The 25,136-nt window shown below is 38.5% G+C and overlaps 1 protein-coding gene across 5 annotated transcripts in view; it reads right to left on the bottom strand.

Moving 5' to 3' along the window:
- The window catches only part of LOC145351814 (rho GTPase-activating protein 26-like), a 170,651-nt gene that overhangs the window by 101,868 nt on the left and 43,647 nt on the right, over positions 1 to 25,136 (bottom strand). For 4 of the 5 annotated variants that reach the window (XM_080201476.1, XM_080201478.1, XM_080201477.1 and 1 more), the window contains exons 2-3: positions 5,032 to 5,127; positions 96 to 157 (exon numbers count right to left, since the gene is read on the bottom strand). In XM_080201476.1, the coding sequence (XP_080057602.1) occupies positions 96 to 157; positions 5,032 to 5,127 (158 nt within the window). The remainder of the gene's footprint in view (positions 1 to 95; positions 158 to 5,031; positions 5,128 to 25,136) is intronic. The other variant, XM_080201480.1, reaches the window with a different exon arrangement.

Consider the following 25,136-nt stretch of genomic DNA (forward strand, 5'->3'; position numbering starts at 1 on the left):
TATATTTCTTAAATAAAATCTTACTCTTATGTCAAGTCCTCATTATTGCTATCTTAGCAACCTACTTCATAAATACTTCCTAGGCTGCCACTCACCAAACGTTCTCGCTCATCTTCAAGATTCTTCAGAACTCCTGCGAATTCCTGAAGTGACTTCGCTTTAAAAGAAAGTATAAGTTAGCCAACAGAAATGTTACAGCATGCCCACATAAGCAACAAACAGGAACAACTTACGGCATTGCATTAAGATGGCACATATTAGATCCCAGCCATCATATTGGACATAAAACAAAATTGAAGGAAGTACAGAATCACAAATTGGTATGGTTTATTGTTGTATCAACATGCTGTTCTTACCTTTCTGGAATTAAGGTGTACCTGCATTTACACAGTTACAAAGAACTCCCATGTCTTCATGTATTTTGATTTTAAAAATTACATGCGCAAGTGAAAATACATGATACAGAAGCAGAAATGAAACAAACATTCCAAACAAATATAGAATATAGCATACAGTGTCCCATCACGTTTTCATTTTAAAGCAATTAGTTAGATAAATGACACCTGTAAATATTTATCTGAAATACAAATTCTGATCATCTATGTTCTGCAATGTCTTTTTGTGATCTATCTCCAAACAACAATATTTCATAGGATTGAGATGGCATTGCAAATATTACCTGTCCCACAGATATACAAAACAATGAAAGTAATGAGTTACAAAAATACTGCATTAGACTAGCCATTTACTGTGAAGGGTGCATCTAATTAGATTTGTTACCTTTTAATGTAAACTGTTCTGTAAGTGAGCACTGAATAAATAAGTTGCTGAGTGAACAGAACAAACTGCAAAGTGGTCTGCGAGGAGTAAAGAATTTAAATATTACATTCTTAATTGGGCTAATGGACCTGGCAATACACTGTTTGAAAAAAATAGGGTAGCGATTGATCTTTTATTTTATTATCAGTTCTTGGTCTACTTTACTGGCTAATACTTTACAATGCTAATGCTGAAACCCACAGGGCTCTGAGGCAGAGGAATAAAGATAGAACCCCAGCTTTTTTTTTTCAGATCATTCACTGGATTTAGGTATTCACACACAACGGCAACATTACTTGCCCATCCTCAAGTGGATTCAATGCATTTAAGTGGCTTGTCAACCTACCACAGACAGCAGGTTCACCATGAATCATGCAGCAATGTGTGATTTGTTGCAAAAGTGTTTTTTATCCTGAGGGCTAATTAGACTGCAGACAGCTTGATCTGGATTATAATTTTAGGTACGACTTTTACGCTCATCAAGGCTACACAGAAATGGGACAATTACCATTATTGGCATTATCACTGTCTGGTACAGATGCAGAATTGTAATTTCCATCAATCTATCCCAACAACGTGCCTTAACATCAATCTTAAAACAGCGTTGCTTATTAAATAGACAATTACTGAGGAAGTAATGAGGATATTGCTTCTATCCTCACTTCTTGTCAATATTACTCCCCAAACTCTACCCACTGCAAATCCCAGAATTCAATCCAACATCTCCTCATTCTACGTAAATGTAATTCTTTCCTTTTGCTTATTTTTTCTCCATACTGTTCACTCTGTAGCCTTGGTAAAATTGTCAATATTAAGCCAATTTATTTAATATGTGGATAATTGTCCCCTAAAAATTGAGTAGAAATTACCAAATTCATTCTGAATAAAGATCTTCCCAGCCAACCTGGGCAAAGTTCAAACAAAACCTGGTACAAGACTCCACCAACCCATCAAAGATCTAAACTTTGCATGCACCACAAGGCACTCGACATATGAAGGTTTAACACCTGCACAAGGTGACAGACAACGCTCCATCTCATCTCAGACAACACCAACCCAACTACAACACCTAAAGATAGCCGCACTCAGACAACAAAGGAGAAACAAAACGCAAACTTCCTTCAGCTATGAATCTCAGCTATTATATCCATGATAATATCAATGCTTCTCAACATTGGTAACTTAACTCTCTGGGAGTGAAGCACTAAATTACGAATTGTCACAAACCTCGCTGATGTTATCTGTGAGGATGTCCCAACTTGAAACACCAGTTTGTGGTGGTGTATCATTTTATTTTTTTGGGATGATGTGATGAGTCACATGAAATCCCAGTGAGAATAACCAGTTCAGTCATCGTTAGTAACTCACAACAATTAGTAAAGACTATTAAATTAAAGAAAACATGAATACATATGAACAGGACTACAATACTCTGTGACAAATAAGTATAGGAATCACTAAACACACATCCTATTTATGTGGAAAGTACCTTTTGTTCCAAAATATACCTATGAAGTCTGAACCCCTTAAGAGTTCCCTCTTCACAAACAACTTTAAATAAACCTACAAGTCAAATCCAGCTTACAACTGTCACACAATACAAGACTGAGGATCAAGTCTGGGAAACATCTTTTTCTGGTTCAACGAAGATATTCACACTGGCTTTACGAAGGTTCTGCACTGTCTGGGCTCTAGGATTTGGATGCAGGCCTAGCCTCCTGGATGTAAACTGGCCTCTCGACATGTGAGGGTGACACGGTGGCACAGTGGTAAGCATTGCCGCCTTATAGCATTAGGGACCCGGATTCAATTCCAGCCTTGGATGACTGACTGTGTAGTGTTTATACATTCTCCTCATATCTGCATGGGTTTCTCTCAGGTGCTCCTGTTTCCCTCCACAGTCTAAAGATGTGCAGGTTAGGTAGATTGGCCATGCTATATTGCCCTTAGTTGTCCCAAGATGTGTTAATTATTGGGGTAAATATGTGGGGTTACCGAACATACTAAACGCACGGGGGTCAAAAAAGCAACCAAATACTCATCCAGGAATGAGGGGTGGTCATAAATTGACAAAAGAACAACAGCCCTTTCGAGGATTACCCTGATGAAAAGTCAATTAGCTGGGGAGTTCATTATAATAGTTCCAACATCTCCCCTAGAAACCCATTCCCACCGCAAGATTGATAGAATAATAACATAGTACAGCACGGATGAACAAAATTCAAAAAATTGGGTCTGCAAGAGCAATCCAGTTAATCCCACTATCCTGTTCTTTGCCCTGCTTTCCGCAAGACGCCAGACAATATGTCCTGGGGCTCCACCACTTCAATGCTGGGGATTTCTTGCGGTCCCATCAGTGGCCACAGTTCCTTGGACCACAGAGCTGCTAGTCAATTTCTCTGAAGCAGGACCAAGTGAGAGCGGAAAACCAATCAATGCTCCTCAGAAAATGTCTAATGGCTACAGGGCATCCCTGACATGTTGCCCACCAACTTCTGGTTTCTGCCCATGGAGAAATTGGGGATATTAAAGTAAGTCACGGCACTCCATTGACATCAAATCCATTTTCTTTCAAACCCAACACAAAAATATGATCTTGAAGCAGCTGTTTCTTACCAAAATAGTTACACCTACTGTTGCAAAGATTTGGTTTGTAATTCAGTTGTTTTGGAATGTAACTTAGTTTTAGGAATTAAAGTTTTAACTGCAGATAAATAGGAGCATCTAGTTGAGAAATTGATAAGCAACCTTGAAGTATAATCAACTTAAACAAACTTGGAGTTAATTATAACTAATAGTTAACCTATGTTTATCTTCAAGATCAGTAGATGACCCATTTTGGGAGTTCTTGGTAGAGCCAGGGTGTCTGGTGTTATCTCCATAAAGATTTAATTCAGTTAGCAATTCAGAGAAAGAGGGTCATAAAATTCCATTGCAGACAGAAATTATCCATATGAGTTACAGAATGAAGAGTTGTGTTGAAGATAAAATAATTAGTTTACATTTCTATTTGAACTATCCCAAAACATGCATATTGCCTTAGAGGTAGTGATACTGAATGGAGCTTTGGTTGGAAGATTTGTTTGTTTAATTTATATGCGAGTGTGTTTGTTGACAGAAGTGAACAGCCAGCAATCAATTCAGTTTGAGAAAAAATGGAGGGAGTTACAGATTTGCTTGTGCAACCACTAGATTCAGAGAGCCAGTCAGTCAGGTCTGCACTTCAGGCAAAGAAAGTACTAACTTCATTGTTCACTGCATGGAATGAGGGTGCAGCTCGATCTCAGTTTGAATTTTGTGACAGATATCTGGAAGATATTCTCTAGCTTGCAACTAGTGGAATAAATTTACAGTGGACCTCACAGACTCTTGTGATAGAAAGCAGACAAGCAGAGTTAACTTGGAAAGCAATGGTAAGGCATTTGGGTAACAAGGAGCTGAGGTATCCACAGTCATGAGGTCTGTAAAGAAAAGGTGGAGGGTTGCATCGCCGTAAAGCTAATTGAAGGACCCCTTGGAATCTTATTTCAGAGAACAGCTGAAACATTGAAGAGAAATCAGAGTGACTTCTGGAGGGCTGTGCACAACCTTTTCAGTTTGTCCCTGTAGAAGTGAATGAATCTTCAAGATAAAAACCTTCATAACATATGGGAACTCTTGTGGGAAGCAACTAGTAGAACAGAGGTAATGGCATCAGTCTTTATAAACTATGGTGTTCAGATAGTGATGCTTAATTTTTAAAATTTCTTTTTGTACATAATAGTTTGATTTTGGTTAAAAATGCAAAAACTTTAGCATAATTCTGTCTGTTAATTACTGGGTGTTTGGACTTTTTCTTTACATGTTAAGATTCCCAACAGGATCATAGCACCTCCTGGAATCAAAAGTTGCCTCACTGAGCCACGGCCATCTTAGAACATACACCAGTGACACTTCAGCTAACCTCACTTTCCTTAATCCACTGCACACAAAAGTTGCCATGTTGAGCAATATTTAATTCCAACCATGAACCAGTCATGCTCCAATTCACCCTTATTAACAGACTGCCTCACTGCAAACACTGAAATCAACTGAAATGAAAATCAACTGAGGTGTAAAATGGACCATCAATTCACTATTAACCCATTTTGTCCTGTGGTCATTAAACAATTTCACCCCTTTAGTACAGTAAGACTGTCAGTAAGGGAATGCTGAGAATAAAATAAAACTCACCTATACAGATCTCATCATCTGTCTCTGCATCTCCAATGCACTGAAACTTAAATTCATTTAATGACTCTGCAAATTTCCTCTTTGCGTTGGATAAATCTGAATACAGAAAGCAAACAGATGTTAAGGTAGCCTTGTCAAAAAACTGCAGTGCAGCAAATTTTAGTTATATTTATACCAGTTTGAAATGTCAAGAGGTACAGAGATGCTTACGTAACAGCCACTTTAATTAAATGCAGACAATGCTTAGAGGCATTCCAATGTACCAAGGTGCTACATTAATAACCTACCAAGCCTTTGTCAACACTTATACCTGGGAGTCCTTAAATCGGAATTGACTGACTTGCTCTCTCAATGTGTGTGGATGTGTGTTTTGTGTATTGTACACAACTTCACCCACCATGAGCCTGCCTGCTCCCATTTTAACCATGATGGTTTCAGGACTTGCAAGTAACCCACTCCAAAGAGGCTGGTCTGTAATAATGTTACAGATATTTTGGCTGAAATTTTAATTTCCAAGGGCTCAGAAGACCTGGCAGCTAATGGAAGCCAGGAACAGCTGGACTCAGAAGCTAAATCCTTTTTATAGCACACTCGTGAACCATGAGGAGCAGGAATGCTTCCACAGCCAACACAAACTCTGCTCCTGCAAATAACAGACTTTCTCCCATTTCCAAACCTATAGCCCCTCTTGGCCCACTACCCAGCACCCCAACTGTCATCTGATAGTATCCACCAACCACTGATATGTGGTGGATCTTTTGCAACAGTCCCCAGCTGCAGTGTTTTATCACTGGCTTTCTCACCAGCCAGCTTGTCAATTTGGCTGGCTTCCAGGTGGAAAATTGAACAAAGAAACTATGACGTTAAAATGTTAACTCAAACAGGACCTTAGCATTTCCGGGTTTCTATGCCTTAAACTCCTCCACCAGCTCAAGCACTAGCCAAAAATATAGAGATCCATGTCTCAGCAAAGGGTAGGCCTAAAGTACACTTCCAAAATCTCTGCTAATAATGCTCTGTAGTAAAAGTAAAATAAGCCTCCCTTTTCATTTGCTTACCAATTAGAGAGTAAAATAAGCCTCCATTTTCATTTGCTTACCAATTAGAGAGTGTCTACTCATTATACAACACCCTTCTCTTCCAAACCCAAAACAAAAAAAAACTAAAATTAAGAACCTACTGGAGGCATTTCCTACAAATTTATTACTCAGCACAGTGGAGCTTCAAAGTCCTGCCCTAGTCTTGAAGAAACAGAATTCAAAAGTTCACTTTTACATTGTACAGTGGTTTCCATCAGACAACAATTGCTCGCTTAAAACACATTTGACAAAACAGGGTTATACAGAGGACAGAACTGACTACTTTAACCTAAAATTAAGTGAAGTGACCTCATCTTGCATAACTTGAAGATCTTGTAAGGGCTCAAGTCATAAGCATTTATCTTTCAGTATGCAATCATTCCAAAAATCTACTTCAGAATTTTCAACTACAAGCCATGGTTGGCTTCCTGCAAAGTGACATTCAATGAACATTTAAAAATTACCAGTTTAAAATGCATTTCCATATCAATCTTCTGTTGCAATCTGCGAACACTATTAAAGTCAATACTGTTAAACCCAGGATTCTCTCTCAACAAATTAAGTAAGACTTAATAAAATTTCTATTTGAAATGATGATGAGGCCAGAATTGTTCAGTGAAACAGATGTGTTCTTTAGATAAATATTAAGTTATTACAGAAACACAAGTTTACTCTTTTCTCAACTTTTGTATTGTTCTGAACATTTCTGTAATTCTCAATATCTTTTCATATCATGACCTGAATAAAACATTATGCTGCCATTTTCTTAAGGAATTTTAATTCAATCACTGGACAAAGGTGTGACCAGCAAGGGGAGCATTCACTTTCTATCTCCAACTGTCCTTTAGCAGGAGGTAGTGAGCCATCTTCTCGAATCACTGCAGTGCAGGTACTCCCACTGGGTTGTTTGGGAGGGTGTTCCAGGATTTTGATCCACTGATGAAGAAATGTCAATTGTATTTCCAAGTTAGGCTGGTGAGCGACTTAGGAGGGAAATTATTGATAGTGATGTCTCCATCGCTTGCACTCCTTATCCTTCTAGACGTTAAAGAATTTAGAAGGTGCTGCCAAAGAAGCCTGGACAAATTACTGCAACGCATCTTGTCGTTGGTTGGTACACACCACAGCCACTACACACCAGTGGTGAAGGGTGTGAGTGTTTTAAGGTGGCAGAGTAGATGGGGTGCCAATAAAGTGTGCTGCTTTGTCTTGGCTGTTCTTGAGCTTTGCTGGAGCTGCACAGATCCAGACAAGTGCAGAGTCATCCATTATCTCCTGGCCTCTGTACCTTGTAGATGCTGGAAAGATTTTGTGAAGTCAGAAGCAATGTTCTCTTTAATATTTTACTTGCTATGCATAGGCTGTCTTTTTTAATGTGCGGTTCCTTTAAATTTTTTTGCACATCTTCACTCACATTATTTATCCCAGAACAAGACTTTTGCAGTCTCTGTCAAGCTGCTGCATGCCTGTTCGGCCTAACAGGAACATTGATCAGGAGGCGAGTCAAAATACCCACCACTGAACTTCCAGCCTCTGACCTGCTGTTATAGGCACAATATTTCCGGGGTTGATCTAGTTGAGGTTCAAGGGAATCTGGTTAGGTTCCCCCTTGCTGGAAACAGTAATTGTTTAGCACTTGTATGACATAAATGTTACTTGCTGCATAGCAGCCCAAACCAGAATGTTTTCCAGGTCTTGCGGCATACAGGCAAAGTGTACTGTTTCATTATCTGTAAATGAAATATCGTGCAATCATCAACAAACATCTCCATTTCTGATATTATGATGGAGGAGAAGTCACTGATGAAACAGCTGAAGATCGTTGGGCTAATGTCATGAAATGACAGGATGCTATTAAAATGAATTTGGTTTGCACAAGTAAAATCAAACTGCCATGTAAACCACTGTCTGGGCAGCACCTAACAGAAAGGAAATAACATAGAAGAGGGTGTTCTTTGCAACAAAAATAGAAAATGCTGGAAAATCTCAGCAGGTCTGACAGCATCTGTGGGAAGAGAATACAGCCAATGTTGCGAGTCTAAATGACTTGCAGATACATGGATTTGGGCCGGTGTCTGTGGGAGTTTGCGCATTCTCCCTGTGGTTGCATGGGTTTCCTCTGGGTGCTCCGGTTTCCTCCCACACCCCAAAGATGTGCTCTTAGGCTGATTGGTGTAACAAATTGTCCCTAAATTATTCTCCCCTGAATCTGGTTTCCAATGGGGGTACCATAAGCATAGACATGGGTCAAGGGAGGTATAGGAAAAATACATTGTTATGATGGCGGCGCGGGCTCATTGGGCCGAAGGGCCTGTTTCCCGTGCTGTGTTGTTCTTTGTTCTTTGTTTTGACCCTTCATCAGAGCCTTCACAATACATCAGATTCCATCATCTGCAGTATTTTGCTTTTATCCTAGGGTGTTCTTTGCACTTGATACAATTAATAATCAGAGTGCTGTAAGCCAGGAAGTAGGTTAGACACCAAATGTGTTTTGAAGAAGAAGCAGCAGAGAGAAAGAGAGAGGGCAGCTATCTTTGGGGAACAGCTCAGCTAGACAACGAGTGCTGAAGGCAAAAACCAACTTGTGCAAAAGGTCATTTTCTTCGCCAAACCGAAGACCAGTCCCAAGTCCAGGTCACTTTAGCTCTACAGCATGGCAATCACTGGCTAGATTTGACCAATAGATTTGTGGTTGTTTGTGAAACAGGGTCTCAGCAGAATTTAGGATTATGGGGGAAACTGATACTTTTGGGCTTTCAATCTTTGAGGGACTAAGTGCTTACTATTAATTTGCTGAGGTATAAGATTGTTCTTTATAGTGTTTATTATCTTTTTTCTATTGCGTATTGGTGAGCAGGTCATTAGTAAGTTCTTCTTGATAGTATTGTCCATCACTATTCTCATGATAACAGACTGATTATAACAGACTGATGAGGTGTAATTAGCAGGAATGGATTGGTTCTGCTTTTTGTAGACAAGATATACCTTGGCAATTTTCCACTCTGATACTATTGTAGCTTTACTGGAACAAATTGGCCAGAGGCACAGCTAGTTCTGGAGCACAAGTCTTCAGCAGCACAGCCAGCATATTGTCACAGAACATAGTCTTTGCTTTGTCCAGTATGCTCAACTGTTTCTTGATATCATGTGCAACATCTCAAATTATCCAAACACTTGCTGTGAGATAGTAAAGACTCAAGTAGAGGTTGAGACACATCATTGATTTGGCATTTCAGCCTTGGCAGTTTGTTTAGTTTGACAGATTTATGAGCACTTCAGAAGTCAAGTTATTTTCAAATTGAATTTGAATGGCTGTATGTTTGATTGGCATTATAATGAGCTTCTAAGAGTAGCATTATTTTTTTCAAGTTTGAATGGATGATCATTTATTTTCATGAACACCTCAAGGACATCTCAGTTTATTTTCAGGCTCATGAGTTCTGTCCAGAGTGAATACCTGGGTGGGTGGGTACGGGGGTTGCATGGGGGCACACATGGGGGGTGGGGATGGGAGTGGGGAAGACATATGGGGAGCATGGTTGACCTACTGGAGTTGGGTGGGGGGGGGACATAGAAGATGCATGATAAATAAGAGGTGACATAGGGAATATGTAGTGAGTGAGAAGCCAGCAAGGGCTAGGGACTTATCAGGCTAATGTCCCAGGCAATGGAGGCAGGTTTTCAAAGCTGCCAGCCTTGGCATTTGTGTGCCAACATTTCCACCTGGGAAATGCTTCAGGAAATAGCTGCCCTTACTACAGCCCAACCCCGACTCGCAGTGCGGAAAATAATGGGGATGCAGGTTTATACAGATGGTTGGGGTACAGCATTGGGAAATGGCCTCACACACAATTCCTGATTCAAAGGGGAAAATCCAGATCTAGTAATCTGTTCATAGCAAATTAGTTGCAAGAATAACTTTCAATCAGTTCATCATACACCTGAACCCCACATTAAGTATACAGCATTGAAATTTACCTTTTGTCGTAGTGGCATGGAAGAGTATGGAGAGAAGATACAAAGAGAGAAAGAGATAGAGATACACACATACTCATAAATCACACACAAACACACATAAAATATACACCAATTTCACATGGCCTTGTATATGGGGAGTTGAATGCAGTCTGAGTGCAACGGTGCATATAATTCAGCCACAGCAGGGTTTACATTCTGTCTTTATTTTTAATATTTCCATTATAAATTCAGTTATCTATGTTTAGATTGAAAACTTTCTATGCAAATTTGTTATGCTGTAATTATACACTCCAATCCATGGTGGATTATGGTGGACCTAACTGCCTTTCCCAGAAATAGTCGGATGAAATGACTGAAGTGAATCCAATGGAACCCAAAGTGCCCAAATATGTTTGCAGGTCTATGTGAAAAAGAGAAATAATGTGAGCCGATTTGGAGGCACATTGTGAAGGCAGGGGAAAGCCTGGAAAAAGCATGCACCTCAAGAGCAGCAAGAGTGTGCTAATTTAACAATGAGGCACTTCTATTTCAGATAGAACAGTCAATGTCACGGGGAGAGGGGTGAAAATTCCTACCATGTGGTAAATAAACTATTGTAAATGACTAGTGGCTGTTATTTCATCAGCTCCAAATAAGCCACATCACAAAGAAGAATACTTACGGTAAAACAGTAGCTAAAGCATTTTTTTAATTCAAGGCACCAGAAATAATACCCTTTCTTGATTATACCAGCCTGATCCTAAAGAGCAGTTCTAGAATCAGTAGTGCCAGGTTTTTCGTGTGACAGTTTGGTGCATAGCTATGACCGGTGATAATCAAATAAATGTGGGTGCATTGATTTCTGGCTTATATTTGTATGAAATTTTAATTGATGCATTCCTTTCAGATACAGAAAAGCCAGAGAAAACATTTGTAAGAAAAGCTGTTAAGAAGCAATGATGAGTAGCCAATTTTTCCTACATAACGCAAATATTTTTCAGGCTCTATATGGGAGCAGTGCATGGGAACATTGGCTCTCTGAATTTAAGATGGAAAAAGCTGCCAGGAAATGAATGCAGACGCACTGATTCACAGTGGCCGCAAAAGTAAAATTTTTTTTGTTCTTTTTGGTACTTTATTTCCAATCAAAAATCCAGCTTGGCCCAGAGTCCCCACAAGAGAGACAAAACAGATCCAAGCTGACAAGACAGGACACACATCCCATCTTGGGCTCGATCAAACAAGATCCAAGCTGGCATGATGAGGCATTTCACCCCCTCCCGAGCGTGGTCTGGCTTTAGCCAAAATGCCAATATGCCTTTAAAAAAATTGCTTCAGGTGAAGCCTCAACGTAACCTCATTGGCTAAGACCAGATGCGAAGCCAAATATTACACTTGGTCTTAGCCAAAAGGCCGACAAAATAAAATTCAGTTTTATTAAATAGCGTTACCGATGCTTTGGAGAGTTGCATTCTACTGTATCCCTGCAGAAAAATGCATTTATATAATGCTTACCATAATCTCAAGACATCCCAAAATGCTTTAAAATCAATCAATAAAGCTGATGATGTGGAATCACTATTTAAGTAATTGTTACTTAAAAGAAGGAAATGTGGTGTCAACTTGGGAAGCATTTAAAGAAGTTGTTTAAATGTTTTACAAAAATACATTCTGTTGAAAAACAACAACTCAACAAGAAAAATTCAACTCCACAAAAGCTAGAGAAGTTAAGGATTCTATCAGATTAAGGAGAGGCTTACTTGCAAAGAATTATGGCATGCCAGAGGATTGGGAGTGTTTTAAAAACCAAAGGGAACCAAAAAGTTGATGAAAGGAGGAAAAAATAGAATACATCAATAAAAAGTCAGGAATACAAGAGCTTTTACAAGTACATAAGGAGGAATGTAGCTGAAGTGAACATTGGCGCCTTAGAGCAGAAGCAGGAGAAATTATACTAGGGAATGAGAAAATGGTAGACATTGTAAGAGACAGCAAGATTTTAATTGGAATATTTGATTTCAACTTGCATGGCTATCCAATCAGAAGCGTCAACAGTTTAAATCAAACACAGAATGCTGTTGGCTATATGCAGCTGTGTAAAAACTGATTAAATCTGACCCAATATGCATGCAAAGCCAAAAGGCTTTTCAAGTTAAAAAAACCTATTAGCAGCTACAAGCTGTTTTCATTACAGATAAATAGCATCACTAGTAAAAACACTTTACAGTCATGGAATATTTAGGAAAGGCAAAAAATGTGTAAAATTGCACCACAAACAATAAAGAGAAAATAAATAAATAGCAAAGCTATGCGTCAGTTCGACCCCACGAATTTCAGAGAAATGTCATGTTCCAGTATACTATGAACTTTCTGTTAATACTTCATATTTTTAAAAAGCACAGAAAGATACTAAAAATATGGCCACTTGAGAATGACCTGACTTCTCTTGTGGATTGAAACACTCTTCAGTCTCAAGATGGAACTAAAATAACATTTCAAACTGATAGTGACTCAGTGTCTTTTCTTGAAACTAATTCAGAAGGGTAATTTCAAATTGCCTGGGTCACTTAGATATAAAGACCCTGATTGTCTCAAACTCAAGGTGTGAACGTCATCGCACAGGATGTATATTTGATAAAGCCACCCAAACTATTTGGAAAAGGACTTGTAACAGGTCATATAGTGAAATTATCATGTTTGTTGTGATTTCAGTAAAACATTTTCCTTATTTAAAAATTAACTTTTATGAACCAAATGATGGCCACCACAAATAACTTGATATCTGGAATTATATGGTGAAGGCATTACATGGATTGCATTGGAGACATGTTCTGACATGTTGCTCATGGAAACACACACCTGGTACTGTCAAGGTCCATTTCAAAAAGGAGGTATTGAAAGGAAATGGATGTCATTTGCATCTTTATGAGCTTACCCCTCTGCAGAGTCTGAGGGTCTACCAAGACAATAGCTACTTGGAATGGGGTCATCAATATGGATTCAGGAAGTGATCTTACTAAAAAAAATTCTAAGTGTGGGACCAGCAGAAAAACGGGAGAAAATCGTGCTTTTTTTTGGGTAAATTAAAAACTGAATCTTATCTCATTCTGAAGAAACAATGAAGTAGGATTTGTTTCCCACCAGCAGAGGGAACAGTGTAGGGCCAAAGCTCACTGAAAGCCTGCAGCTTACAGCAGAGGGTGCCATTATACATTGCATATCTCTTTCTATTCTGTGTAATGGCAGAGAACACGGAAATCTGTCACTGCCTGCCCCCAGCTATAGCTGGTCACCATTGCCAATCACATCCCACCCAATTATCGTGGGACTCCACGGCTATTTCTACCCCATCCAACCACATGGACTGATCGCCTACCACCCCTTCCCCGCCCCCCAATATGAACAGATGCTGGTTGCAGAGCGTGCAGTGTCACACACACACACACGCACCCCTACCCCCACCAACTGGCCTGCCCTTTTAGGTCCTGTCCTCTCTCAGTTGGTCCTGCTCCCTCAGGCCCCAATCCCTAGTCACTGCACAGTTCCCAATGGGCACTGCCAGTGTGCCAGGCTGGCACTGCCCAAGGGGCATGCCCCACTCTACCCCCGACTTCCTGGGGGCACCTCAACAAGCTCCAGTCCCACCGGCGAGACAATCACAATAGGTCCTCTTTGTTTGGGATCCTCCACTGGTAATAACCTTCACCGGCAAGGCCACAGTGGTATGTGATCCCAGACGAATGAGCCCTGGGAAGTAGGATTTAAATATTGAGATCAAGCTTCATGCCTTTTTCAGGCATGAAACTGATCTCGCCAGATATCTGGTGCCAGTAAGATTGTGAGAGGTGAGAAATCGGGCAAGAAATCAGGCACGCTCCCACCCAGCCTATGATATTAGGGAACACCAAATTCATTTGGTTTAAGTGCTATACAAAGCATTTGAAAACTGATTGATGATGTCAGTAATTGTCTTCTTTTGAATGCAGAGAACCTGGCCCCACAAAAAAAAACATATGATTTATCAGATAAACTGCCTTTAATCCTCCAAGCAACAATTTATAAGAAGTCAATAGGTTAAGGGACTTGGATTTCATTGTCATGTGATTTTAAAGTATGAAAGACACCAGGAAAGAAGCTTGAAGACATCAATAATAGCCACAAGTGATGAAATTACTAAAGAAAATGTAACTAGATGCTCTTCATCAAGGTGTTCTCTAATATCAGAGGTTGGGTGGGATCAGCCACAGGCTACAGCAGACCAGCCAAAATTCCAGTGACGCTTAGTCGGACTGGATGATTCCAGCAATGGGTGGGGTTGGAAAATCCTGCCCATAGTTTGAACAAAAAAAATTAGATGTTGCATTGGACAATTGTAACTTTTGATGGGACAGTAAAATCTGGTCAATGAAGCAGCTTGCCCACCTTGGATTGAAAGATATAAGAATCATTGCAAACAGTGATTCGATGTTTAGGTATAGCAGTTTGATCAACTGGTGAAGGATATGATCAGCAGAGAGGTGACCACTTAATGAGTGATTGTATGCATCATTCTTTGTATCATTAGTATTTAATTTGAGCTTTGAGTGCTGTCTCCTTATTTCTCATAATTCTCATGTTTGAACCATTGAATAACCATGTCAGGAGTTAAAAGTTACATCTTACAATATTTATGAAAAAACATTTTTGTCTGTCTTTATAGTAGAAGACACAAATTAAGGTAATTGATGACAGCAAAGTATTAGAGAAACTTTCAGGGAGTCAAATACAACAAACGTTGTTTGACATAATTTTTTGAGGAAGTTAACTAGTAGTATAGATAAAGGGGAATCAGTGAATGTAATATTCTTGGATTTTCATAAGCTATTCAATAAAAAGCCACACACAAGATTAGAGTTCAGTGCAGGAGTTCACCTAGCTGAATATTTTTCAAATGGCATGAAAGTTATAAAAATTGATTTTCAGAGATACTATTGCATTCTCATACAAGGAACACTAAATTGCATGGAGGTACAGCAAGCAACTAGGAAGGCAAATGGCATATTGGTCTTCATTATAAGAAGATTTGACAACAAGAATGTGAAAATCTTCCTACAGGTTGTACAAGGTTTTGATGAGACCACACCTGGAGTACTGTGCATGGTTTTGGTCTCCATACCTAAAGGAAGGATATATTTGCCTTGGAGGGGGTACAACAAAGGTTCAATAGATTGCTCCTAAGAGGAGATAGTTGTCCTGCGACAAGTGATTGAGTAAATTAGGTCTATAATTTCTGGAGTTTAGAAGAATGAAATATGATTTTATTGAAACATCAAGATTCTTACTGTGCTTGACAGGGTCAACACAGAGAAGTCATTCCTCTTGGCACATAAATCCAGAACAGGAGAGCAAAGTCTCAGGATAAGGGGTCCATCACTTAAAAGGAGATGAGGAGAAATGTTTTCATTCAAAGGGTTGTGAACCATTGGAATTTTCTGCCCCAGATGGTTGTGGATGCTCCACCAATGAATATACTTAATGTTGAGCCGAATAGACTTTCAGTCTCTTGGGCAATCAAACAGAAATAAGGAGCAGGCAGAAAAGTGATGATCAGCCATAATTGTACGAATAACAGAGCCAACTAAACGGGCCATGTGCTCCTGTTCTTATACATATAGTGTATAGGATGTTCTTACACACAGTATTGTCCCACAAATAACAATGTGCTTATGGCCTAGTAATCAATTTTAGTGATGTTGATTGAGGGATAAAAATTGACTAGAACAACCAAGTGAAGTCCCCAGTTTCCTTCAAAATAGTGCCATGGGATCCATCTGAGAAAGCACACCGCAGTTTAAACATCTCACCCAAAATGTAGCACCCTCATTTCTTCAGTACTGTACTGGAAGGTCAGCTTAAACTTTTGTGCTCAGGTCTCTGGAGTGGAAAATTGAACTCACAATCTTTAATCATAAGTAAACAGCCATTATCTTACATGTTACAAACTAATGTTTTACTTGCGCATTCCATTTTTGTCCCTTACTAGCTTTACAGCTGATAAAACACAGCAAAATAGCATTGCAAAGTCTGCTTGACAGCCAGGTAAAAGATGGTGGTTACATATCTCAGATTTAGCAGTACCAATTTGTCACACTTTGATAGCAGTATGGTGGGTTGGATCTTTGCAAACATTCAACTTAGTGTTTTGAGATTATTTCCCAGACATTGATGTCAACTTCTGTTTATCACTCTCTCAACTTTGACTTTAGTTAACAGTTCTTTTCTCACTCAAGCTTGCGCATTCAAGCTCAAGGAAAATATATCAAGTTCAACCCCCTCTTTGGGAAAGTCTGACATCATGAAAAATTTTAATGGAAATATGAGAAGATATAAAATACAATTGAAGTGGATGAATTTAATCAGGTTACTGTGAACTTTTTTTTATTAATTTCAAATTTAGTTTCAATTACCAAGAAGAAACAGGGAGAACAAATTAATTTTCTAATATAATGCAAGTAACATGCTGTTTCTCTCATTATAAAATGTTACTCAAAATAAACATCCACAAAGGATGTTTCTATTCTAACTACCAGCAGACAAGTGCTACAGGAAATAGCATTTGTGTACTGGTGCACATACTAAGGCAAGATTTTAATATATTACAGAAGTCTTGCGGCTGCACACACTTCTTTCTGCTTGCAACAGGACTTTGCTTCACATTTTGCAAGTCAACATTTTGTTTACAAATACCTACAGCTACATTTATAATAAGGTTCACCTTTGAAAAATCTTGCTTATTGCCAAATCATAGAATTTTGCAACTTAACTCATAAATTTGACTTTTTTGCTTCACAAGTATGAAGATTTTTTTTGGTTCATTTACAGGATCTTGGCATCGCTAGCTAGGCCAGCATTTATTACCCATCTCTATTTCCCCTTGAGAAGGTATTCTAAAACTTCCTTTGTTATCAATAAGGGTGACACCATAGCACAGTGGTTAGCACCACTGCTTCATAGCACTAGGAACCCAGGTTCAAATCCTGGCTTGGGTCATCGTCTGTGTGGAGTTTGCACATCCTCCCTGTGTCTGTGTGGATGTGCTCTGGTTTCCTCCCACGCTCTGAAAGATGTGCTGGTTAGCTGTATTGAGCTGGACTGTGTTGACTGGGGGAATTTCACAATAACTTCATTGCAGTGTCAATGTAAACCTTATTTGTGACTAATAAATTAACTTTTTTAACTGATGTTTTATACTATAATTATTATTTACTGGAATAGTATCAACGTCCTAATAGACAACTTAACAAATTGTCAAGTTTAAGGCATTATTGGTGTGCCCGATCACACCCTCTGTTTGTTGCACAACATCTAACAATTCTTAGGAACAGGCAAAGCAAGTAAGAACAGTTTACTCATAGCCTTAAATATCAATATAAGTATGCTCATCTTTGCTCCCTTCCAACAAAATACAAGATGTATGTATAATGGTTACAGAGCAGTAATTCTAATTCTACACAATTTACCAATACTTGCATAAAGCGTTGAAAATAATACCAGAAAAACAAAATATTGCAGATACTAGAAATCTGAAATAAAAGCAAAACGCAGCCATGTGAAGAGGAATTTTCTAGCCCTCACACCAGTGGAATCTTCTGGTCACTCTAATGTGAATGGAGATTTCTCTGGCTTCTCGGCCCTGGGGCAGGTTCCCCTGAATGATTAAAGTTCTGATGAGAGGTGATCTAGACCTGAAATGTTAACTCTGCTTCTCTCCATAGTTGCTGCTTTACCTACAGAGCATTGCCAGCATTTTTTACTTTTATTTATCATTGAAGAATTTAGTGTTGCGTTATTCAGCTTCGGTCTGAGGCATTAACAGAAAGATTTGAAAAAAATCATTATTAATACAGCTTCTTGGCACAAAAACTTTTCAAAAGATTGTAGGGTGATGAAGTCATAATATGCAACAAAAAAGTTTCCTTGAACTTGAGCAGAGAAGATACCAATCTTACATAACAGTTGCTGAATCTTGAAGCAATATATCAAGTTACAAAAGGTTTATTTATCTATTAAATCACAATTGAAAGTATATGTATGGCTTAGTCAACAATGACCCATGATTCAGACTCAAAGGATAATGTACTGTCTTCTCTGTTCTCTTCCTCCACTTGTCACCATGAAGCTTGTAACTGAAACTGGTACAAATGTAAATCGATATGGCTGTTATATCTAGAGGTATAGTTAGACTACATGTATAATTTTTCCCACTTTTATAAGAAGGATATTAAAGGAAAAAAGATACCAAGTATGTTCACTATGAGATTAACAGATATAGGCAAATTATGAAATCCATTTGGCCTTAGTTCATTCAACAGTCCCATTATTTCATCATGTGTTTTTTAAATTATTCCAAGGTTATCACCTCCACTGCTATATGTCCATTCCAAGTTCCTTTCTCACTTCTTTTGTGACGAAAAACTCCCCAATTTCAATCCTAAATTTATCATCTGTAGTTTAAATCTGTTGTCCTCATGTGCTACTTTCACAATTCAGTATGAAGCTACTATTCAGTCTTCACCTTTGCCACTTCATTACAACCATATATACTTTTACAAGCCCCAATGCCTTCTTTCCAGCTTTTCTCTACAATTACAGGAATTAATTTTATACTTTTTTCTCTCCATCAGTTCCAATGCTGACAGAATATTTTCTCTGGAGGCAGAATTGAACATGTTACTCGGGTGTAGTCTGACAACAGCATTAAACATTTAGGTCACGATAGTCTTTGAGTTATGTGCTATTGTTTTGACATTTGTTTCAACATTTGTTTGGGTTTGCTGCACATTGTTGGGCTTAGCATCAGATCTACAGTAACTGTTAGGTCCCTTCCAAATTATTTTCACACCATTGATGGAATACTTGTTCCACCCATTTTCCTTTCTACATGCATACTTCATATTTATCTACAATAAATTTCTATCCACTCATTTAATTTCATAGGGTAATTTTGGGCTTTGGCCTCAGATTATTTTGTCCCTCAATCTGACCAATTTGTAAAGAATTGCTGAGTCCAGATCATCAATATAAATTAAAGCAATAGTTATCCCAAAACCAAGGCTGGGGCACTCCACTCAAATGCTCCCTCTATCCCAAAGCAAGTATTCTAATATCTACATTTTTTTTCTATGCTGAAGCCAATTTATTATCCATTCACAAGACTTACAATTAATTCCCGTGACTCTGAAATTAGTTTTTGTGTGGGACAAAGTCATATGTGTTTTCAAAGTCTAAATTAAATAATGTAGTCAAACTACACACCACTTGTCACTTCTGCAAAGAAAGCACACAAGTTTCTTCGGCAAATTATCTCCTTCTAAAGACACTGAGGTTTAAGGGTCCTCTTCAGTGTCCAATGGCTCCTTCATGATGATTGTTGGTTCCTCACAAATCTCCTCCCTTGATTTCTGTGTCCTGAGGTAACACTACCCAACACTAAGTATTTACTTTTTTGAACCTTTCTCATCTTTTTAAATTTTTTTTATCTTTAATAAGAGAATTATTAATTTGCTTAATACTTGGATGATCATTTATAATATCTACAATTATGTGTATCTTATAATTTTAAGCCTGTTTGAAGAAAAAAACAGGTTATGTAGACATTTGACATACAGATCCTTAAGGTTATGAAAATGTCATGTATGTTTTCAAAAAATACACTCAAAGGTTTGGGGGGGCATTTCTGGCCTGCTTATTACATTATTTGTAAATCAGACACCCATCTTGAGGGGTGCCATGAAAATAATGACCTTCCATCTTCTGCTCAGCCCCTAACAGAATGATCGCAGCATGAGGTATTTGATTGTTACTTTTGGACAGCAGCTAGAAGGTAGGTATAAATGACATTTCTCAGACAGGAGATAAGTTAAAAGTGGTTCTCCCCAGAGGTCAGTGTTGGGACCCTTGCTTTTTCTGATTAATATAAATGATTTAGAGATGGGTGTTGAAGGCAAATCTTTAAATTTGCAGATGATACTAAGCTATGGAGAATAGTCAATTGACAGTGTGCTGAGCGACTTCAGTGGGGAATTGACAAGCTGCCCAAACAGGCAGAAACTGGCAGATGAATTTCAATGCCGCGAAATGTGAGACAATGCAGTTTAGTAGAAGAAACATGGGGAGACAATACAGGCTTAATGTTACAACATCGAGGGAAGTAAAGGAGCAGAGGGACCTTGAGCTTCAACTGCATAATTCTCTGAAGGTGGCCAGGCAAGTTCAAACAATTGTTAAGAAGGGCTTATATGGTGCTCCACAAGTAGCCTTCAGCTGTCATCTCTCACTGCCCATCACCACCACCCCCCGCGTCTCCAAATACTCTCCATGTCAAACTCTGCCTTTCAACCCACCCTCATGGCCTTTATAGCCCATTTGCCAACTTAGTGCCAATTCATGCCAACCTATGACCCCTCCATCATCCTTTAGCCTTACACCGTCCATATCAAATTGCCCAGTATCCACCATGGCAGACCTCAGGACCTATGCTGAGATTAAGTTACATTCATAAGTGTCTACTGATGAATTTTTAAAGATACTCTCATTGATAAAAACCCATTCAATACATTTAATTTGCTTTCATCCTTTATAAGAACAAGTAATTGTGTTTATAGTCCCACTTCAAAGACTTTACAAGCACTTGGTGCTGTCAAGCACACTGTGAACTGATAGGCAACCTACTGTGATAAAGATAGGTGGTGAAACCACGAATCCTCAAACGGGTAACTCTCAGGATTATGTCAACAGAAAAGTGAAACAGCAAGCACTGATATTTTTTCAACACTGCAGATAGTCATTTTCAAAGAGCAGGATATTTGAATGCTTCCTTTCACAGTTCTAAAGATTTGTGCATATTTGTGTCTACTTTTAACAATCCCAAAGGATATCTGCCCTCCCCCAAAAGGGTGCTTGACCCCTAAATCTTGGACGAAATCCAAAAGGAGACCTTAACTCTCCAATGAACTCCAATCAAATTTAAGCCTACTGCTATCATGTCTAATATATATACACACACTCCATGTTTTCCACTCTCTCCTAGCAAAAATCAAATTACACTTAAGGCTTTAACATGCACAGCTGCACTAACATGTACAGGTGCCTATGTGGATTATGGATGCACAAAGTTCAACTTGTTCCTATTTTCCTCCACCACATCATCCCGCCCCCAATCTCTTTCCCCTTTACACCATTCTGCAGCATCTGTTCGGGTACACTGAGGGAGAGTTTAGCTTGACCAATGCACCTAACTAGCATGTCTTTCAGACTGTAGGAGGAAACCCATGCAGACATGGAGAGAATATGCAGACTCTGCACAGACAGTGACCCAAGCAGGAATCAAACCCAGATACCTGGCAATGTAAGGCAGTAATGCTAACCACTATCCCATCTGTGTCAAAATTCAGACCTAGCAGTCACTGCTGCAGGCTTCTGAGATCTGAGCAGTGGCTAATCTTCTTATACAAATTCCAGGAACAGGGATAGAGTCTACTTCAGGGGTTGTATTGGGGCCACTTAAATGACTTGAATTGAAAAATATAAGCTAGTTCAAAGAACTGTAGGCAGAGTGCAAGTCGGGGCATTTTACATGCTTACTACTCAGCTGCAAGTCCATAGTAAAATACAAACATTACTTCTTGTGCATGGAAACTATGGAAAAGCAATCCCAGTAGAAGAAATAGATCCAAAGTGTTCTTCCTGACTTGGGGAAGATATGACTCAGTTGCTTCAAGAATTTCTGTTTCTTACCTTTCTCTCACTCCCAAGACAAAACTGAATGATTGAATATTCGTTACTCAAATGAAAAGAGCAAAAGAAGAATACAATTCCAGATGCAATGCTGCATTGCATTAATCTAAACTCAAAATACCTACAAACAAAATGCTCACTCATAAAAGACTGAAATTCATCTTCAAATCTTCAAAAGATTTAAAACTAACCAATACCTTTAAAAGACTTGCATTTATGTAACACTTTTCACAACCACTGAACACGACAAAGTGCTTTGCACACAATAAAGTACTTTTGAACTGTAATCACTGTTGTGTTGTAGGAAATGTGGTAGCCAATTTCCAAAAAACAGCTATGTATCTTGAATAGTCTGTTTTTATGATGTCGATTGAGGGATAAATGTTGACCAGGATACCAGGGATGACTTCCCTGCCTCCAGATAACAACATTATGCCTCAAATAATGTACAAGGTTGAACAACACTATGCAAAATCACAGTTATCAAATGGAAATGGACTTCAGTCAAATGCAGAATATGGTTTCGCTCCTGTGAATGCTAATCCTACACCAACTTCTAATCAATTGGAATCCAAATTAAATCAATGAACAATGCATTATACTGGAAGTGTGGTTTAGAGACATGTGTTTGTAAAACCAACGAGAGCTAGAGCAATAGTGGCACGAGCCATGCAATTCAAAATACTTTGGTTAGTTCCATTAACATTGGAAGTAGTATGATCTAAGTTATTGCATTATCTCCAGGAGTAATTGGACCAATTCTTAACATTACTACCATTTAGTTTCTGTCACAATAAACCAAACAAAGCAGAATAATCCAAATGTTCAGGGTGAAATTTAGTGGATAGGTGGGCTTGATTATTTTTAAAATGGACACTATCTTTATGGAATAATTCACAATCCTATTTCTTTTACTGTCATGATAAACATGAACTAAATCAAGTCAGTGATTTTCAGTTAATTGAGTACTTCCCAAACTAAAGGGCATGCCAGTATATCCTTCAACTCTCAGGCTGATTCCCAACTCTGCTCACTACAAAAGTTAGGCATCTGCAAACAGTTTCAGTTTACAGTTTTTTTTTAAGAGCTTCTTATTTTAAATGTGCTTGTACTGATTAATTGAGTTGTTTGGCTTATGCTCTATATCCCTGTGCGTGTTAGAAACATAGTGGTGTACTGGTATATTACCAGACTAAAAGAGGCTTGGATTTAACCTAAAGAAAGACTTCAGACCTCATTGTGAATATACAAATTCTTCCTTAGGTACAAAGATGAGTCTCTCTTTCTTTTCCTTCCTAAGTTGACTTGTTCACCCAACCAGCAAATAATAAATGCAAGTTTACAAGAGTTTAAGAAGGAAGACCCATCATATTACAACATACAATATTTAGCTCCAAAATAGGAAATCAAGTAAATCAAGTTAGAGCCACAACTCTAGATCTTTTCTGTGCTTTTCAATAAAACTGTTGCCTAGACGTGGACTCGAGTTTGGGTTAAAAATTAAAAACGTTTTTAACAGTTTTCACAGGATGTGGATGACACCTACCAGCTCCATTTATTATGTATGCCAGGTTGCTATTTTCAGAACTCAGTTGCTTGCTCAGGCCCTTCAAAGGCTACTGTGCATCAGTGAAATCATGTAAGACTGGGGTAACTCTTGAACTAATAAAATAAACTGTTCACAACTAATGAACAGGTTTTCACAGTTTTACTTCATACAAAAAATCCAATAGTCCACATTCTAAATTCTTAAGCCATTAATATACAAAACCAAAAAGCTGGCCATCAACCTGTGAATTCCAAAAAAAACTTTGTCTGAAAATTATTAAACCTGATGCAGCCACTTATGTAATATAATTATTTATATTATATTAATTAAAGGACGCATGTTCTTGTAATTCTACTCAACCTCTCCAGTGCAAGAAGTAAACAACTGAAATTGTTGAGTCTCACTCCTGCAGGAAATAAATTATTTTAGAGAATCTTTAAAAACGTTCCTACTTTCCCTTTATCTCGGTTTCTTTCTCCTCATCCCTCTTTCTATAACCAATTTGATCCTTAATTTGTGCCATTTCCTACTCTGTCATTTCTGTATTTCTCTTTCAATCTTTAAATCCTACTTCATTGGATAAACAGAGGGGTTTTTGGTCCCATCATTCACCAAGATCACAGTTGTCCACAGACACAATGTTATCAGGTTACATTTCTGGCATTTGTGCTGAGCACAAGGGTGAGGAAAAAAGTCTAACCAACAGGGCATGCGGACAAGGGAAGTATATTTTACAAATTTATTAAGAGTTTGTTGAGATGTAATTAGTAGGCTAAATAAAGGAGGGACCAATATATGTTATATACTTGGATTTCCCAAAATCATCCAATAACTTACCACACAAAAAGTGAATACACAATAAGGTCTCTTAAGAGTTTGGCATAATATATTAGCATGAATAGGGAATTAATTAACGGACAGGAAACCAAGAAGAGCAGTAAATCGAGAATTTTCAAGCTGGCAGACTGCAATTAGTGGAGAGCCACAGGGATCAGTATTGAGACCTCAGGTATTTACAATCTATATTATTGACTTAAGTACACTACTCTCTGTGTCGCCATCTAATTTTGCTGACAATACAAAGAGGGGGAAACAAAGAGGCTACAAAGGGATATAGACAGGTTAAATGAGTGGGCAACAAGGTGGGAGATAGTAATAACTTAAATGAAAAGACTGAGAATAATGTATCAAAATTTCCTGATGGTACCAAGCTAAGCGGGAAGGTAAGCGATTGGGAGGGCACATAGAGACTGCAAAGAGATACAGACTGGTTAAGTGAGTGTGCAACACATTGTCAGATGGAGAATAAAGTAGGGCATTGTGGAGATTATTCGCTTTGATGGTAAAAGATAGAAAAGCAGAAATTTTTTAAAAGATGTGAAATTTGTAAACTGTGACTTGGGTGTACTCACACAAGAAGCACAGGAAGAGCATGCAGATACGGCATGCAATTAGGAAAGCAGGAGGTACGGTGACCTTTATTGTGAGGGATTTGGAGTACAAGAAGGAGGAATTTTTTGCTACTAATGGCTTACATGAGACCAAAAGTTGAATACACAACAAGGTCTCTTAAGAGTTTGGGATAATATGTTAGCACGAATAGGGAGTTAATTAATATTGTTTTTCTCTCCATATTTAAAGAAGGATATGATTGCATTGAAGAAGGTACTGCAAAGGTTCGCTGGATTGGTTTCTGATGTGAGAAGTCTGTCCTAACATGAGAGACCGAGTAAATTAGGTTTATA

Source organism: Carcharhinus amblyrhynchos, chromosome 13, assembly GCF_965287045.1.
Source record: "Carcharhinus amblyrhynchos chromosome 13, sCarAmb.v2.hapA, whole genome shotgun sequence".
Classification (NCBI taxonomy): Eukaryota; Metazoa; Chordata; class Chondrichthyes; order Carcharhiniformes; family Carcharhinidae; genus Carcharhinus; species Carcharhinus amblyrhynchos.